The following is a 15584-nucleotide window of genomic DNA, read 5'->3' as shown; positions in this document are numbered from 1 at the left end:
ATGTATGTTTTGATAAACTTTTACTTTCAATGGTGTATGTGTCTTGTGTTTATTTTAATATTTATTTTGCTGTGGAACTACAGGTACCAGTGAGCCCGTAATGCCCTGCATGCTGGTACTTGTGGTTCTCCAAGTACCAGCGTGCAGGGGAGACTTGCTGGGACCTGTAGTTCTACAGCAAAAGACAATATCACCCAAGGCCTGGGGTGCAGCTCCCCAGGGATCCCCAGCCTGGGCTGAACAGCAGTCAGGGGTGATGCTGTGGCTGGGGGTCCCCGTTGAACGGGTTGCCCTGGCTGCAGCATTACCCCCCCCCCTAGAAAGGGTCCGTTGCTGGTTCGGGTAAATACAGGGGAGCCCCTGCGCATTTTTTTCCTCTGTATTACCAGGACTGGCTAAGAGCCCAGTGCTGGATGCGCTGAATACAGGGGACCCCTATGTCGTTTGTCCCCTGTATTTTGGCAACAAGGACTGGTTCTGAAAAGCCCGGTGCTGGTTGTGCTTAATACAGGGGACCCCTACACATACTTGCCTACTTTTGAAAAATACTTTCAGGGAGATTGCAGCAGAATGCGCCGCGCAAAGCGCGACGCGCCATTCAGGGGTGTGGCCTGCCCCAAAGGGCGTGTCTAGCTCAACCTATGGGTGTATATAGTCCTATAAACTGAGACCCTAGCTCCCCCACAGACATTAATATAGCTCTACCCTACCACATTCATATTACTTGATGCCCTACACATATTCACACACATACATTCACACACATTCACACACACAGATACATTCCAAACACACACACACATTCATTCACACACACACACACACACATTCATTCACACACACACACACACACACACACACAGATACATTCCAAACACACTCACACACAGGTTAGTGTACTCACCTTGGGACCGGGCACTTCTCCAGCCTCTCCACCGAACAGCACAGCACTGTCTCCGCCAGACCAGAGCTCCTCTCTGCAGCTCCAACAGGACTCCTCCACCATGTCTCAGTCGCCGCGGCTCCCATGTGCAGGTAGGAGAGGGGGGAGGGATCCGCTGCTACTGTCGCTGGAGCCAGACACTGGTGTCTCCATGCGGCTACTCACAGAAGCCCGACACCTGCGCTGCTACCAGGCTCCGCCCGCCACCGCACCCAAGCACACTCTGTGTGCGCACTGCTCACTAGCGCCGGCCACCGCTACCCACAACCCCGCGGTGGCCGGCTTTTAAGTTAAATTACATGCCGTCATGATGTCCCCTCGCAGGCCCAGCCCACAAACCGGGAGTTGAAGTACACTTTGCGGGGGAGCGGGAGGCTTCATTAAAAACCGGGAACCTCCCGCTAAAATCGGGAGGGTAGGCAACTATGCCCCTACATCATTTGTCCCCTGTATTTAGCACAACCAGTACTGGGTCTCCAAAGCCCGGTGCTGGTTGTTCTTTTGGGGGGTGGGCCACGCCGTTTTTATTTTTTTTTTTAACACAGGTTACATTTTTTTTAAACAGAACTACAGACAGATCTCGCTGATCCCTCCCATGCTTCTGTGTTTATTTATTTATACACAGATGCAGGCATCACGGATCTTCCTGATCTGTGCCTGCATCTGCAGCTGATGCCCGCTACCTCCCCTGGGTCCTGCAGCCCACACCACTGCTTCCCGGAAATCCCACTAACGCCCACTATCTTCCCCGGGTCCCGGCCGCAGCTAATGCCTGCTTCCTTCCCCTGAGTCCCACCGCCGCTACCGCCTGCAAAAGACAGCCATCTTTGTGCACCCAAGTGAAGCCACAGTGAGTACACCCCCTGCTGGAGGCACCTACTGAGGCTGCGCAACAAGTTGAAGCTCCCTATCTGTATAGCGCATTTATGAGGTAATATTTTAAAAACTATAACTTTCTAATTTACCTGAACCCCAAAAGCACCTACCCTGGAACAATAGCTACCTAATAAAACAAACCCCCAAGTCTAAATTTGCCCTGTACCCTGATTTATGCCATCCCAAAAATCCTCAACATTGAACAGCACAAAAGTGGTCGTAACTGAGAGTGTCAGAAAAAACTGACAGTTGGAACTTTAGATTATTCCAAATTTTTATGTTTTTGCCATGAAATTTGTCATGCAGCACTAAGCGACAGTTCTACCCACCCATGCCAAATTTTAGCTTGGTACCTCCAATAGCTTTTGAGGTGTAGCCCTGTGGGAGGTTTGCAGCTGCTAAATTACAGGACAAAAAGTGTTTGGTGTGTGACAGGTATCCTATATCGGTTGTAGAAGCACCACTTGTGAAGAGATGGAGCTGATTTGATGAACAGTTCTGTACTTTTCTGTACAACTGAAGGGGATCAATAGTGAAGCAATTTATTTGCATGTGACAAGGTTGCTGATAATTTACCTGTGGTTGTCTGATAATTCTATGGATGAAAGGATATCCCATCGTAGAGCTCCCTGGTTGATGTAAAAGACCTATTTGATACGCTTAATGGACAAGCGTATACACTGTACCCATATATATTGAGCACATACCTCTAATTACCAATTATAAAAATTACCACACTATCAGGCACTCACTCGTCCTTGTCTCCCTCATTTATATATATATATATATTTGAAATGAAACAAACAAGATGTGCTTTAACTGCAGACTTTCAGATTTAATTTGAGGGTAATTACATCCAAATCAGGTGAACGGTGTAGGAATTACAACGGTTTCTATATGTGCCTCCCACTTTTTAAGGGGCCAAAAGTAATTGGACTATCAACTCAAAAGCTATTTCATGGACAGGTGTGGGCTATTACCTCGTTATTTCATTATCAATTAAGCAGGTAAAAGGTCTGAAGTTGATTCTAGGTGTGACATTTGCATTTGGAATCAGTTGCTGTCGACTCTCAATATGAGATCCAAAGAGCTATCACTATCAGTGAAGCAAGCCATCATTAGACTGAAAAATCAAAACAAACCCATCAGAGAGATAGCAAAAACCATTAGGTGTGGCCAAATCAACTGTTTGGAACATTCTTAAAAAGAAAGAACGCACCGGAGAGCTCAGCAACACCAAAAGACCTGGAAGACCACGGAAAACAACTGTGGTGGATGACAGAAGAATTATTTCCCTGGTGAAGAAAAACCCCTTCACAACAGTTGGCCAAATCAAGAACACTCTCCAGGAGGTAGGTGTATATGTGTCAAAGTCAACAATCAAGAGAAGACTTCACAAGAGTGAATATAGAGGGTTCACCACAAGATGTAAACCATTGGTGAGCCACAAAAACAGGAAGACCAGATTAGAGTTTGCCAAACAACATCTAAAAAAGCCACTACAGTTCTGGAACAACATCCTATGGACAGATGAGACAAAGATCAACTTGTACCAGAGTGATGGGAAGAGAAGAGTATGGAGAAGGAAAGGAACTGTTCATGATCCAAAACATACCACCTCATCAATGAAGCATGGTGGTGGTAGTGTCATGACGTGGGCATGTATGGCTGCCAATGGAACTGGTTCCCTTGTATTTATTGATGATGTGACTGCTGACAAAAGCAGCAGAATGAATTCTGAAGTGTTTCGGGCAATATTATATGCTCATATTCAGTAAAATGCTTCAGAACTCATTGGACGGCGCTTCACAGTGCAGATGGACAATTACCCGAAGCATACTGCAAAAGCAACCAAAGAGTTTTTTAAGGATAAAAAGTGGAATGTTATGCAATGGCCAAGTCAATCCCCTGACCTGAATCCGATTGAGCATGCATTTCACTTGATGAAGACAAAACTGAAGGGAAAATGCCGCAAGAACAAGCAGGAACTGAAGACATTTGCACTAGATGCCTGGCAGAGCATCACCAGGGATGAAACCCAGCGTCTGGTGATGTCTATGCGTTCCAGACTTCAGGCTGTAATTGCCTGCAAAGGATTTGCAACAAAGTATTAAAAAGTGAAAGTTAGATTTAGGATTGTTTAGTTTGTCTCATTACTTTTTGCCCCTTAAAAAGTGGGAGGCACATATAGAAACCGTTGTAATTCCTACACCGTTCACCTGATTTGGATGTAATTACCCTCAAATTAAATCTGAAAGTCTGCAGTTAAAGCACATCTTGTTTGTTTCATTTCAAAAGCCATTGTGGTGGTGAATAGAGGCCATAATATGAAAATTCTGTCAATGTCCCAATATTTATGCACCTGACTGTATATATATATATATATATATATATATACATATATATATATATATATATATTAGAAACCCCCCACTAAAAATCCTGCGTTTGTCACTGCCAAGGTGGCCGATTTCTGACATGCACAGTGAGGAGTGATGCTAAAGAGCACACTGGCCTGAGTGTGGGCTGAGCTGGCAGACAGTGGGGTTGGATAATTGAAGAGTTGCAGATTCGTCTTTTCCTGTCTGTCTCTCTTTTTTTTTGCAGAATGCCCTTAAGTCATTGGCATATCATTAGGGGTCAGGAGGAGGATCTGGTGCACATGTGGGGCTAGGCGGAGCCTTCATTGTGGGGTATATTATTGGGGGGGCCCAGGGGGGTCTGGTGTACAGAAACCACCCCCCCGAAAAGTAAAGTCTAGATCCACCACTGTCGGGGAGGGGACCATTTATTTCTGCTAGTCTCAAGCCTCCAGCGCCAGCAGCATACTGTACATCTCTATGTACGCACAATAGTACATAGCCTGCTATTCTGATTATATTACCTCGACATGTCTTTACTTAACTTGGCCTATGTGCAAATGCCCTGTTACGATCCAGTTATGCCTATTCAGCTGTAAGTGTAGATGTGGTTGAAGTGCACTACAAATTATTAATTATTACATTAAAAAACAGTTCTTATAAAAATTAGAGTGATGCGCTGACCCCGTGTTTTGGTTTTGGGTCTGGATTAATTTTCATGTCTTGGCTTTGCAAAACCACCCTCAAGTGATTCATTTTGATTTGGAACTAGGTTTTTTTTTTTTTTTTTTTTTAAATTATAAAAAGTTTTTCAAAACAGCTAAAATCATGTAATTTTTGCAATCCAAAAACCAGAAATTCGGATTTAAAATCCGAATTCCGAACCACAGGAAGAACAGAGCTGCGACTCCGATTTATCAGGATCTCCTCAGGAGGTTAGGACTGCGACTCGGATCCATCCAGATTCACAAAATTCAGGCAGATTTGGATTTCTGGAGAACCGCACATCTCTAATAAAAATGAACATTGTATTGGTAGTATGCATTAAAAGTTTATGATTTAGGCAACTGAGTGCTGAATTAAGTTGAAGGGCGCATAAGCACATGGGTGTGTATGCGAGGTTGCAGATTTATGGCTACATACAGTACCTCTATCAAGATAGTTGTATAGGCAAAGGGCACAATATTTACATGCCTTCAATCTTGCCTGCCATCACTGGCATAATATACTTACACCAACTCCTAGTCCTACATTGTAAATGCTGCATCAGTAATCGCAAAAGCTTATGCTGGCGACCCAGTGGCCCAAAGGAACTGCTGCTTGCACTAGAAAGCAACTCATAACTCCCATCCCAATCATCCTGAGGCTCATACTCACCAACTCCCAACATGCTGGTTATGATCAGGTCTTCTTGCAGCTCATATGAAGCACATACTTTTCTTAATGATAGATATGAATAACAGGTATTAAGCATTTTAACCACCTCCCTCAAGGAGAGTATCTGCTATTATTTCACATAGAGACGTAGATAATAAATATAATGAAAACTCAGTGATAAGCGGCTTGGTCTTGCCTCTGATCTTCAGAGTTCAGAATAAGGCTACATGTCATGTTTCAGAGACCACACATGCCCAGTCCAGATATCTCGGCTCTTGTGTGTTTTGGCTTGCATGCAATTTGAGTTTACTCACCTCTACTCAAAATATTGTTTAAATCTACACATTAGAGTATGTTTGCAGTATATATTACAAACCACCACCAATGTTTACATTAAGAGTCACAATAATGGCAGACATTTTAGGGAGCTATATCCAAAACAGAGAACTTTCCAGAGACAGATATCCAGAATCCAGATACAGCCATATAATACAGAGAACATCCGGAGGCCGCTTTATAATACAGAGGACATTACACAAATTGACATACAATACAGAGGAAGCAATTAAATTAGCCACAGGATATACCCCGCTGCTAAGTGATCACGCCGTGCCGGGGCCCAGACGGAGGTGTTCCCATGTGAACGCCTACCGTCTGGGGCTGGCCCCACTGACATCACAGCGACCTCCGTGGTGTATATGTCCGCCTCCCAGACTTCTGTGTGAACTTTCCAATTGGAGGTGGAGGGTGGAGGCCGCTGATTGTCCTGCCTCGGTGGATGCGGTTGTCACACACGGCACTAATCCCCTGTGCATTTACAGACTCCCGGCAAGAAGATGCTTGCAGGTACAGGTAATGTTTTTCTGTTATCTGGCACCCTACTCCCCTCCTGTAGATTTGGTAGGCGCTGCAGCTCTGCCGAAGCAACCGTCACTGGTTACCACTGTTACCTGTTACCCTGTTGATATCAGTAAACCCAACATCCTGGTCAAGGACTCTCTGTGTGGCCTAACAGTCACTTTCACATTCTGCCTAACGCCTTTTGTGACGACAACCACAATAGGCTATATCAATAGGTTATAGGCCCAGGCACACCAAGGGCCTGATTCAGAGCCGCTCGCAAAAAGCGTGCGCTCGCTCTGAATCAGGGCGTGTGCTTTTTTTTTTGTTGCGGCCTCTTGGCCGCTCGCATAGCTGTGGGTTACCACCCACAACTTATGCGAGCGGCCATAATGATGGTCGCGATGGTCAAGACCATCGGGCTTGCGACGAGACCGTTGAGGTAGGGTCTCGTTGCCGCAAGCCCAAGTGGACTTCCTGCACTATTAGAGCAGGAAGTCCACCTACTGACATCACTAGTGATGTCAGTAGGGCCGCCCACAAACGGCAGGCGTTCCTGCAGGAACGCCTCCGTTTGCTCAGCCACCCCCCTTCCCCGCCTTCCAAACAGGGCAGCTGTCAATCAACATCGACAGATGCCCCTTTTGGATGCGAGCTCCGGAACGAGTGCTTTTGGCGCTCGCTCCGGGGCTCGCGCGTGCGCACTGGGCCACCATCGACCCACTTGCGAGCGGGTCTGAATCAGGCCCCAAGTGTGAAGCAAACAGAAAGCTCCTGTATTTGAATCAGTATATACAGAAAGATGTGCAGCTGCAAGCATGACCTTCATCAAATTGAGAGGTTCAGAGAACCACAGTACGTCATTTGGAAGTTCACTATGGAAATGCAGCTGAAGCAGAAGAAACTGAAAAATCACAAAAGATGCAGGTGACAATCTAAATCCTGATGAAGTGGATTGGGCCATGGGGACCAGAGACTAAGCTGTGGAGCAGCACATGTATTCCATAATTCACAGAAAAGTGTCAGCACAGGATTTGTGGCTAGCCCTGCAGGCAGTGTATCAAGATAAGTGTCTCGTGAGGAGAATAAACCTGAGGAGTACACAGGGTCTGATTGCGTGCACTGCTGATTGCAGATTCCCGATTATCGGGAATCTACACATGTGCAGAGGCATTATGGGGTGTTGTGGAGGTGGGGACAGCCTGCGGTCCCGGACATGGAGATGGATCGCCCCTGTTTTCTAGGAGTGGCGGCCAGGATCTGCGTCCATAGATGTAGATTCCTGGCCTCACCTGTCGGCCAGCCTGAGTGAGCTGAAGCTTGCTCAGGTGGTCGGCACTGTCCAACATTGGGACTAATGGTGATCCCAGACTGCAACCTTAGTCACAGCACTGGGATCGCAGATGCAGCAGGAGGTGTCAGACACCACCTGCTGCATTTGCATGGTAGCAAGGACGGAATTGCACAGCTGCTTGTGTGCGGCTTTGCAAATCTGTCCTCTGCTGAATCAGGCCCACTATATGGTACTAAACTGAATGCATGCAGAGTCATGAATGAGTACATATTGTTATCCTGAGCACTTGTGATCCTATAACAGTCAGAGGTGTTGGAGACAAACTCATTACAGTCCCAAAAGTCAGGACAATCATGGTAAGTTTGAAAATAAAAGGTGATACCCTAGTCACAGACATCCAAGACTTGTTAATTGTACCAGATTTGAGGACAAACCTCATTGCCATAAGTGTTCTAGAAAATAAGGGCTTCATGGTGAAGTTCGCACACAGAAAGTTGCAAAATTAAAGAGGCACTGTGATAGCAACCATAGGTCCTAAACATAAAAGAGTGTTGTGTGATGAAGGCCTCTGAGACTAGTTAGTCTATGGAACTGACATTACACATACCGTAAGCCAACTGTGCAGTTTGCCATTATTCCTGGGCAACAACACTGGACTGCGGTTAAAATAATCCTGAAGTACTGTATCTAAAGGGTTAATATTCATCAAAATTTGTTTTCAAAGCATGGAAATTCTAAGCTGAAATTCTACTATGATACAGACTGGGGAGCAGATGATGCCGTTCCTACATGGAATATCTGTTCGTACTTGCAGGTGCAGCCATCAGCTGGGCAAGCATGAAGTGGTCATACAGAACCAGCCAGGGAAGCCTTATAACTAAAGTCGTCTTTGGGGTTTATTTTCGAAGTCCCAACACTTCTGTTCGTGTTTATGCCTGATATCTAAAAGGGCAGTGCTTTTACAAGCTATGTCTTGCTAGTAAAAGAACTGCTCTTTTAAATATCAGGCATAAACACAAACAGAAGTGTCAGGACTTCATTCATAAATCCCCTTATGTGAATTGGGTATTCTGGAACGGAATAAAATAGGATGATAAGGATACATGGGCATGAGGAACAACATCCAGTGCCCTAAGTGCATTCTAGAATTATCAGTAAAGGAGACACCACTTCTATTTCATACTGCACTCTTTAACTTCTGAGTTGCTCCCAAAAAGAGTTCATATCAAATTCATAGTAATCAAATAATTAGCTACTGTATATCTCAATGAAAGAAGTATAACAATTTCTGGCAGGGGCAGGCACATTTTAACTATCAACTATGAGATCATATCTTTTGAAACCTTCTATACAAAGCTGGGTATACATGTCAGATAAAATGTCTGTCAGACCGACAGACATTTTATCTAACAGCCTGAACCCATTAAATATTGTGAGATATTTTGCAGTATATGGCCACACAATATCTGGGTTCCTCCCCTGGAGAGGAAACATTTCCCCATTCTGTCCATTCATCGCTAATCGGTTACGGCCATACAATACACTATGCGATTATCGGCCTGATCTGCAGATAATCTGCGCATAGGACCGATAATTGCATATTGTATGCCCGGCATAAGTTGCATCAGCCAATTCTTCACTTTGCAGTACCTCTAACAAACCGTTACATCTGAGCTGAGGTTGTAGGAGTCAAATCCCCTCAGTTATTTTTTTCCTAATTTGTTTACACGTTTTAATTTGTTTAAAGGTTTCATATGTTAGCAGAAATATTTACTCACACACACGCACACATCGATTCATTATTCCAAACGCATATCTGCAAATCAGTTATTTTCTTTCAAAATGAAGTGAGCTGTGTTTTTTTTGGTCAGGTTTGTGGAGTTTAAAAAAGAGATTTCCTCTCCAAATATTTGAGTTTTTCCACATTTATTTCAATGGTGCATTCATTTCAATTGGATTTTGCTCTATAAATAAATCCCCCAGTGAAATTAATAGGCATTGGAGTTAATAGAGCTTGATAGCATTATTATTTTTATTACATATAAATCCAGATTCAATCAGTCTCTATTGATGTGTGATCAAAGCAAACTATTATGAATACTATACAATATAACCATTACCCTTGAACAAACTTGAACATGGTAGATTCTTTGAATTTCACTTGGGTTCTTAGGGGGGTTCCAATTAGCCCCGTTTTTCACCAATGTTTTTTTTCACCCTATCCTATTATTTCGGTCAAAATAATAGGATAGTTCTCCCGAAAACACATAGGACCCGCGATAAGCTCGCGGACCTATGTGTTTTCACAATTTAGGTGGTGAAAAAACTGCACTTATCGTGGATTATTTTTAGGGACGCGTCAGGTCCCGAAAAATATCCACGGTAAGTGCCGGCATTGGGTAGCACTTCAGGGCTAATAAGATAGCCCCACTGCGATCAATTAGAAGTGCTACTTGGATACCCCCCCATAGTCTTTATCATAAGATTTTATCGCACACTTTGAGCTTTAGCATTGATTAACTAACTTGATTTGAAAAACACTTTGAAACAATTTTATGGATTATTTTACCTACCAGTATGAGTCAACTCTGCTATTGCTGTGGCTACCTGTGTACTGTGGACATTTGGTTCATAGGTGGCACTTTTCTCAAATTCACTGTCACCCTCTTTGAGATGGGTGGAACAGTGACTCGTTTTCCTTTTAGAAAGCCTAATTTCAATTAACTTTCTTTTTATTTTCTTCTACATACTGTACACCCATAGTTTCTATAGCATCACCCAGGATAGTACTTGTTACATTTGTAACACTACATAAAAACTGCTTAAAGATAAACATTAAAAAAAAAACAATAATATCTAAGAAATAAAGTAGATAATTAAAAATCTCCAAAATATAGCAAAGGATTAAGGAGACATGGATGGATGTTCGGTATATATGGATTTGAAAAAATTAAGTGATACTTGTAAATGTAATAAAGCATCTTCTGGCATTATAAATATAGTTAATTTTAAAATATCAAATGGCTTAAAACATCCACTACAAGATCTCAGAAAGCATCTCTTAGTGTTGTTTTGGTATAGAAAGGCATATAAATTATTAGCGGTAATAATAATAATAATAGTGATAATAATAATAATAATAATAATAGCGGTAGTAATGATAATAATAATAGCGGTAATAATAATAACGAAAAACTTGAGTGGTACAAGCTCACCTTAGTCCATAGAGAACAGTGCCATCTGGGTGCAGTCTGATCATTCTGTTTTTGACTGTAACACCATGCAGAAAGGACTTTTTATCATTCAGAAAGTATGTATCTGGGAGCCAGAGCTGGTCAGCGACTCTATTATCCAATGTGAGATTGAGGGGAAGTGCAGTGTAAGCCAAACGCTTATCACGCCAGCTCTGCTGGAAATACATGGTGATAGTATAATCCTGTATGAAAAAAAAAAGGCATAGTGAATAAAAAAATTTACATTTACTGGGATAAGTAACTTTCCAATCTTTACACTGTAGAACTGTGTAACAGATACTATTAAATATCTATATCAATTGCCTAACTTACAAAAGAATATTATAAAATAGGACATTTAATAATAATTTATTTACAAAAACGTTGGCGTAGCCTATATAATAAAGAGTTTGTAATTGTTCTAGAGCAGTTGACCAAATGAAAACAAATAGCTGATTGGTAATTATAGCCACCGTCATAGGGGCCTGATTCAGCGTTGTACGCTATTGGTGCAGCAGCTGTGATTTTTGCAGCTGAGGATGTGCAACAATATGCTAATGTAACCACCGCTGGGACTTGTACTGAGATGCCCACTGGAGCCATCACAGCTGTCTGCAACCGCATACACATACGCTGCATTGCACGCAGATCATGCAAACATCGACTCCCTGAGTGAGTGAATGATCACTCAAAATGGCCACCGCACCTGAGACACTGGAGCCAAATTCTCTGCATAAAGGATTGCAAACACAGCCGGAAACATGCCCTGAAAACGTCCAGAACACACCTCCGTTTTAGCTGTCACTCCCCGTTACCACCCACAAAATGTGTGCTACATGTCAATCACTTGCGAATTAATCCTCACTGCAACTGTAATTGCAATTCAATCACTACACGTGCACATTGAGGCTGTGATGCATGAGCAGACCACCGATAGTCGCTCAATTGTGTGAACATCTGAATAGCATACAACTCCGCACCAGGCCTTATGTTTCATTTACACCTGTTTCAGAAACATGCAAAAATGTTTTGTTCTGCCCAAAATTCAACCACAACTTCCACTGCGACTAAGAGGCGATTACTGTAATGGCGAAAAACCACGATCGGCAAAAAGTTTTTCGCCGATGCGCGGTTTTCGCCACTTTCCCGAAATATTGACCTAAACAATTCCAGGACGTTTTCGCCTGGGCGAAGACTCCATAGCCAAAACCAGGAAAAAAAGTTTCTCCACCCAGAGGCAGGAGAAAAGAAGTGCAAAATCCTTATGAATCACAATAAGTATTATCAATGACTTACGCTTCATACAGACAACAATTAAAATGTAATTACATTTATGGAATTCTGTCTACTCTAATTGTAGTTTTGTGAACCAGATTTTGAATGTTAAGCAAAGGATTGTGAATAGTTTGGGATCAACAACAAAACAGCAAACATTTCAAAATACAGATATTTAACACCCTTTCATCAGTCGCTTTTGATATATACTGTTGTAAAAACAGGAAAGTATTGCACTATGGTCCATAAAACTTATCCATGGCATTTCATCCCAAAAACAGAAAATTAAAAGCATCATTGGGCAAATTAGTGTAATGCAAGTATGTATTACCCATTGTAGACTTGGGTGAGTATGACATTCATGATTTCTGTACCCCACTGCTGCAGTTGGAAGTAATGGAGTTTCCCTGTAGTATGTGGCACAAATACCTGGGCTGGAACTGGAGGGATGTACAGTAGGAAGTGCAAACACAGGGCCTGATTCAGAGCCGCTCGTAAGCGGCCGCTCGTTTGCTCCGAGCGATGTTTGCCCAACTGCGCATGCGTACGATCCGTATACGCATGCGCAAACCAGTCAGTGCGGTCGAAATTCATGTGCTCGCAAAATAGCGAATGCCTGATAATTTGAGTGACAGAAAGAGGCTATGTGGGTGGTAACAGGGGAAGGTGCTTGAAAACGGGGAGGGGAGATCCGATCGCAGGGGTGCTTAAAGGTCAAAACGGGCGTTTTATTGGTGTGCATAATTAAAACAGCAGCGTCATTGACCACGTCACTGGGTTATTTTATAGCCAGAACTGCTCGCAAAATTGTGGTAGCAAAAACCAACCCCAAGAATAGCGAGCACTTCATACCCTGGTCGATGTACTCGATTAATCTAATAAATAGCGGACATGACGTAGGATGCGAGCGGCCAGGGGGCGTATTTTTCTTAAAAACGAACGCAAGTTGTGTTCGCTCATTCAGACCTAGAGGCGTGAACAGACCGCAAAGAGCGAACGGTTTATTTGAATAGCCACCCCCTTTTTCCAGAACGAACGACCGCAAACAGCGACTGGCTCTCAATTCGCTAGGGGGTATATTTACTGAATGTCGATTTTAATAGATGAAAATTGATCAACATCAATGTTGTATTTCTGGGGCTAAATTACACATTTACTAATATTTTAAAAAATGTGTCTGTTAGTAAATGTGTGATTTAACCTTTAGTAAATATACCCCTAGATCTCACTTTTAGCTCCTCAATATACTGTTACAGTAGGTTAATTGGCTTCTGATAAAAAAAAGGACCCTAATGTGTATGTCTGTCCAAATGGTAGGCAATATAGATTGTAAGCTCCAATGGGGTAGGGACTGATGTGACTTACTGAAATACAGTATTCTCTGCTGCGTCTGCGGTATATGTGTGCACTATATAAAAAACTGTTAATAACAATACTGGTAGCCAGCCATTCCACTGCTGCCTCTGTATGACAGTGGTGACATTTTGTTACTTATTGTTGTACTATTGAAGTAATAGTGTGTGGCAATAGAATATAAACAGCAGTCAATATGATAAGGTCCCAATACTTGGCTTGGCTAAGTACTGTACAGCCGTACAGCACTATGATGCTCCAATAACACAGTGACAGGCTTACGCACATGCTGACCCTTTTATAGAGCCAAGTAAACAAGTATTGCACCTGCAATCTAATTGGGTTGACCTTTAAGTCTGGTAACTCAGAAACGTGACAAGTCATGCACAATAGACAGTAGATGACAATAGATTCTATTGTGGTTGATTAGTCATGTCATGTCAATAACGCATCCATGTAATGGTTATTGAGTCAGATGAGTCAAACAAAGTTAAGAGACAACTTGTAGCATTTAACTACATGTTGCAATTGTGTAATAGCACTGGGTATTTATGCTGTGATTATAATTTTGTATTAGTATTGATCTTAATCGTATATGGGCAGAGAGAACTATTGATATCGTCATATTTGGGCACAGTACTGGTGGCATACTGTGTAAGCACAGAGCAATGCTGGCATAGGGGCAGCATGGTTTAATTCTGGTTTAATCATGAGTGTACATAGGATGACATTACTGGTAGATCATTACAATGCAACAATCAAGATGTTTATCTCTATCTTTGACAAACAAGTGTGCAGGGCTAGAGAGTTGCAATTTAGTCCATGGAATGCTCAGCTTAAATATACTTAATGCAACCTTAACTGGCCCCAACTCAAGGATTTGTTGGTGATACCTTTCAGGAAATGAATGCTATCATGCAACAAATGTCATCATTAAAGAGGTTGCTGATGACATCACTTCCATCAAACAGGTCACCCTAATAAGATACTGTTCAAGACAGAATAGTATTCTTTTAGCTGGTGCACTAAAAATAATAATAGGTTTTTTATTAAAAGCAGCAATTGCCATTTATCTATTAAGGGTCCTATACACAATCAAAGTTCAAGGGGTAAATTTACTAACATGGGAGTTCTATTAAGAAGTGATGTTGCCCATAGCAACCAATCAGATTCGCCTTCTCATTTATCGAGCACCTTCTAGAAGATAATACCTGGAATCTGATTGGTTGCTATGGGCAACATCACTTCTTAATAGAACTTCCATCTTAGTAAATGTACCCCCAAAAGTCTAAATTTTGCTATACAGTAGTGTATTTATAAAGGTAAGAACACTGCACTCCCAATCCTTTCCCACAGGAAGTCCACCCATGGATGTGCAACGGTACAACAAAGCAACTCAAATCAAGGACCACAACTCAAGAAAACCAGTGCAGTTGGTATTGCTACAAAATCCAACACTTAGGGTTATATTTATTGGAATAAAACAAAGGACATTTTTTTTTATTAAAATTAACCAAAAATAATGATTATCAATAAAGAAAAATACAAAAGAAAAATAGTAAAAATGTGAAAAAAAAATGTATTTGTTTAAGCAGTAAAGCATTATTTCCTTTACTATCCACTGCTATTGCCATCCAGAGATATACAGTACAGTAGTTTAGTGTACAGTAGATCTCCACAGAGACAGAGGAGTAGGGGTGAGAGAAATTTCCAAATTTGTTCTGCGTAATACTCATCTCACTTCACATCTGGGGACAGAAATTTGCTTGTTTCTCAGGTGGCATTTGGCCTTAAGTGTTCATTGTAGAATTCCCCCTATAATTTCTGGTCCACCTGGAATTTCCCGATCATTGGTTTTATTCCGCTTCATGAAAAATCCCCAACACAGAACACACTATAAAAGAATCAGTGACACTAACTGCATCTGCGGGAAGGCAGGAGATTGGAGGAAGAGAGTAAGAGAAAAGGATAAAATATAGAGCGTGAAAAGAAGACAGGAGAAGAGAGAGAAAAATATGAAAAGGGCATAGGAA

At 42.3% G+C, this 15584-nt stretch overlaps 1 protein-coding gene across 2 annotated transcripts in view; it reads right to left on the bottom strand.

The window, feature by feature from the left end:
• LOC148542784 (gamma-aminobutyric acid receptor subunit beta-4) overlaps positions 1-15584 on the bottom strand; it is a 366337-nt gene that overhangs the window by 95924 nt on the left and 254829 nt on the right. For both annotated transcript variants that reach the window (XM_088466801.1, XM_088466809.1), the window contains one exon: positions 10906-11126. In XM_088466801.1, coding sequence (XP_088322927.1) covers positions 10906-11126 — 221 coding nt within the window. The remainder of the gene's footprint in view (positions 1-10905; positions 11127-15584) is intronic.

The sequence above is a fragment of the Taudactylus pleione genome, unplaced genomic scaffold, assembly GCF_031769625.1.
Source record: "Taudactylus pleione unplaced genomic scaffold, aTauple2 ptg000009l, whole genome shotgun sequence".
Classification (NCBI taxonomy): Eukaryota; Metazoa; Chordata; class Amphibia; order Anura; family Myobatrachidae; genus Taudactylus; species Taudactylus pleione.
Note: the sequence above shows the minus strand (reverse complement) of the source record. Positions and strands in the feature narration are given on the sequence as shown.